The sequence below is a fragment of the Phaethon lepturus genome, unplaced genomic scaffold (genome assembly GCF_000687285.1).
Source record: "Phaethon lepturus isolate BGI_N335 unplaced genomic scaffold, ASM68728v1 scaffold19042, whole genome shotgun sequence".
Classification (NCBI taxonomy): Eukaryota; Metazoa; Chordata; class Aves; order Phaethontiformes; family Phaethontidae; genus Phaethon; species Phaethon lepturus.
The window spans coordinates 3228-5376 of NW_010524297.1; the positions used below are offsets into that span (position 1 = coordinate 3228).

Here is a 2149-nt window from a genome sequence, read left to right on the forward strand (position 1 = left end):
AGAGATGGGGACGGGGTTTTTAGCAGGGCCTGTAGCGACAGGACAAGGGGTGATGGCTTTAAACTAAAAGAGGGGAGATTTGGACTGGATCTAAGAAGGAAATGGTTTACAATGAAGGTGGTGAAACCCTGTCCCAGGTTGCCCAGAGAGGTGGGAGATGCCCCATCCCGGGGGACATCCCAGGTCAGGCTGGACGGGTCTCAGAGCACCCTGGTCGAGTTGAAAGATGTCCCTGCTCACTGGGGGAGGGGGTTGGACTAGATGATCTTTAAAGATCCCTCCCAACCCAAACTGTTCTGTGATTCTATGAAAACAGCCCCAAAACGAGACTGTTTGTCCATCCTTGCTGTGGGTCCCTGGCTTGGTGGGACCATCGGCCACATTTGAGCCGTCCCACACACCTGAACTCACCCCGGACACCCGTGTCCAGCCCGGGACAGAACTCACGTCTCGACACCCACTCCACGCGCTGGGCCAGGCAGCCAAGCTGGGCGTAACGAGAACTGCCGGGCGCTGCTCGGGGTTTCAGTGTGGGCAGGACAATTAGCCAGATAATTAAAGGGGAACAAAATATGGGGCACGTCTGGAATGGGAGAGGCTTTGATTTAAGATGCGCCTGACTGTGTCGGACACTCATTTTTGGAGGGGGCGGATGCCCTCACCGGTGACCTTGCCCTTGTTTTCCCTCTCAGAAAGCCCTCAGCCAGGTCCTGTTCCTGACCCCTCACTTGCCGACCTTTTTCCTGAGGCATCGCCTGCGGAGCCACATCTTGGAGATCCGGCACCTGGACCGTGCCATGCTGCGCCTGGGCTTGGGCCAGCTGTCCGAGGAGGAGCTGAAAGCGGTGAGGACGCTTCCTCCAGCCCCGCGTCGGCTGCTTTACCCGGGGTTGTCTCATCCCAGCCCTCCCCGTCGTTAGCAGAGCTGCGTCGGGGTAGGGCACGCTCCTCCAGACCCACCATGAGGCGGATTGCAGCCCCTCTGCTCTGGGAAGGTGTTTTCTGAGCCCGGTTGCCATGCTCGGGCCACGCCGGGGCACCACAGGGCACGGTTCAGCGTTGCTCAGCCCCGCTTCACGCCAAGGAAGGATCACGGCGCGATGCCCGGCGTTTCGTGTGACTCGGAGTGCCCATCCCTGAACGTGTCCTTATTTTTTTTCCTCTCCCCTGTTCCGTAGGCATGTTACCTCCGTGGCCTGAACTCCACTCATCTCGGCATGTCTGAGTGCAGAGCGTGGCTGGAGCAGTGGCTGGGGCTCTCCTGCAAGCTGCAAGGTAACAGCGGCCGAGGGGCAGCTCCTGCCTGGTGGGGCAGGGGGGACCTGGGAGCTTCTCGAGTTTCTGTGGGCAATGGGAGTGTTGGTTCTGGGGAAATTTGGGGTGAATGGTGGCTTTAATAGGGATTAAAGGGCTCTGGGGGGGGCTCTGGGCTGTCCTGCTGATCTCCTGGGGCCTCCTCGCTGAGAGGAGGATGTAGTGGAGCGCGCTGGCTCTCTCCAGGGATGTGTCCGTGCGGAAAAGCCACAAATACCTGTGCCCGGGTGTCCCTGTCCCGCAGAGACCTCACGGTGGCAGATCCGAGCCCCGCAGCAGCGCCGGGGGAAGTGAAACAGGCGCGGGAGGGAAACGGGGGACCCAGCGCAGAGCAAAAAGCCCCTGGAGAGAGGGGCCGGGGCAAGGGGGAGCCCTGCAGCCTCCGGTGCCGCACTGGCGGCTCGGGATGAGGAGGTTTGGAGCGGTTGGGCCGTGGCAGTGCGGCTCTGACCCCGCTCTCGTATTTTCCTCAGCTTCCGAAGCTTCCCTCCTGGCGAACAGCATGGTCCTGCTGTCCCTCAACTACGTCAGGGCCAAGGAGTGATGGCCGAGCCGCCGGCTGCGCACCCTCACCCCTGGCGTCGCGCGCCGACCTGGCGGTTCCCAACCTGGCGCCGCAAAAAGAAAACGCCTTTCGGTGATGTGAGACCTCGGCCCGGAGTCAGCGCGAGGGGCCCCGGTGCCGCCGTGGGGGCGAAGACGTGACTCCTTCCCTCCCACGCCGGAGGTTTGTGCCGGCGCCGGCTCTTCTCTTCCCCTTCGTGCTGTCAGAGCGGGCTGGTGATGCCACGGGGCCGAGCCCCATCCCTGCCTTCCCTCTGCCGGCGGCCGAGGG

At 62.4% G+C, this 2149-nt stretch overlaps 1 protein-coding gene across 1 annotated transcript in view; it reads left to right on the forward strand.

Annotated features, from left to right (window-relative positions):
* The window catches only part of LETMD1 (LETM1 domain containing 1), a gene marked incomplete at its 5' end in the record, with an annotated part of 5081 nt that extends 3223 nt beyond the window's left edge, over positions 1-1858 (forward strand). The window contains 3 exons of the mRNA XM_010282411.1: positions 693-845; positions 1179-1275; positions 1788-1858. Coding sequence (XP_010280713.1) covers positions 693-845; positions 1179-1275; positions 1788-1858 — 321 coding nt within the window. The remainder of the gene's footprint in view (positions 1-692; positions 846-1178; positions 1276-1787) is intronic.
* Between the last annotated feature and the right edge of the window lie 291 nt (positions 1859-2149).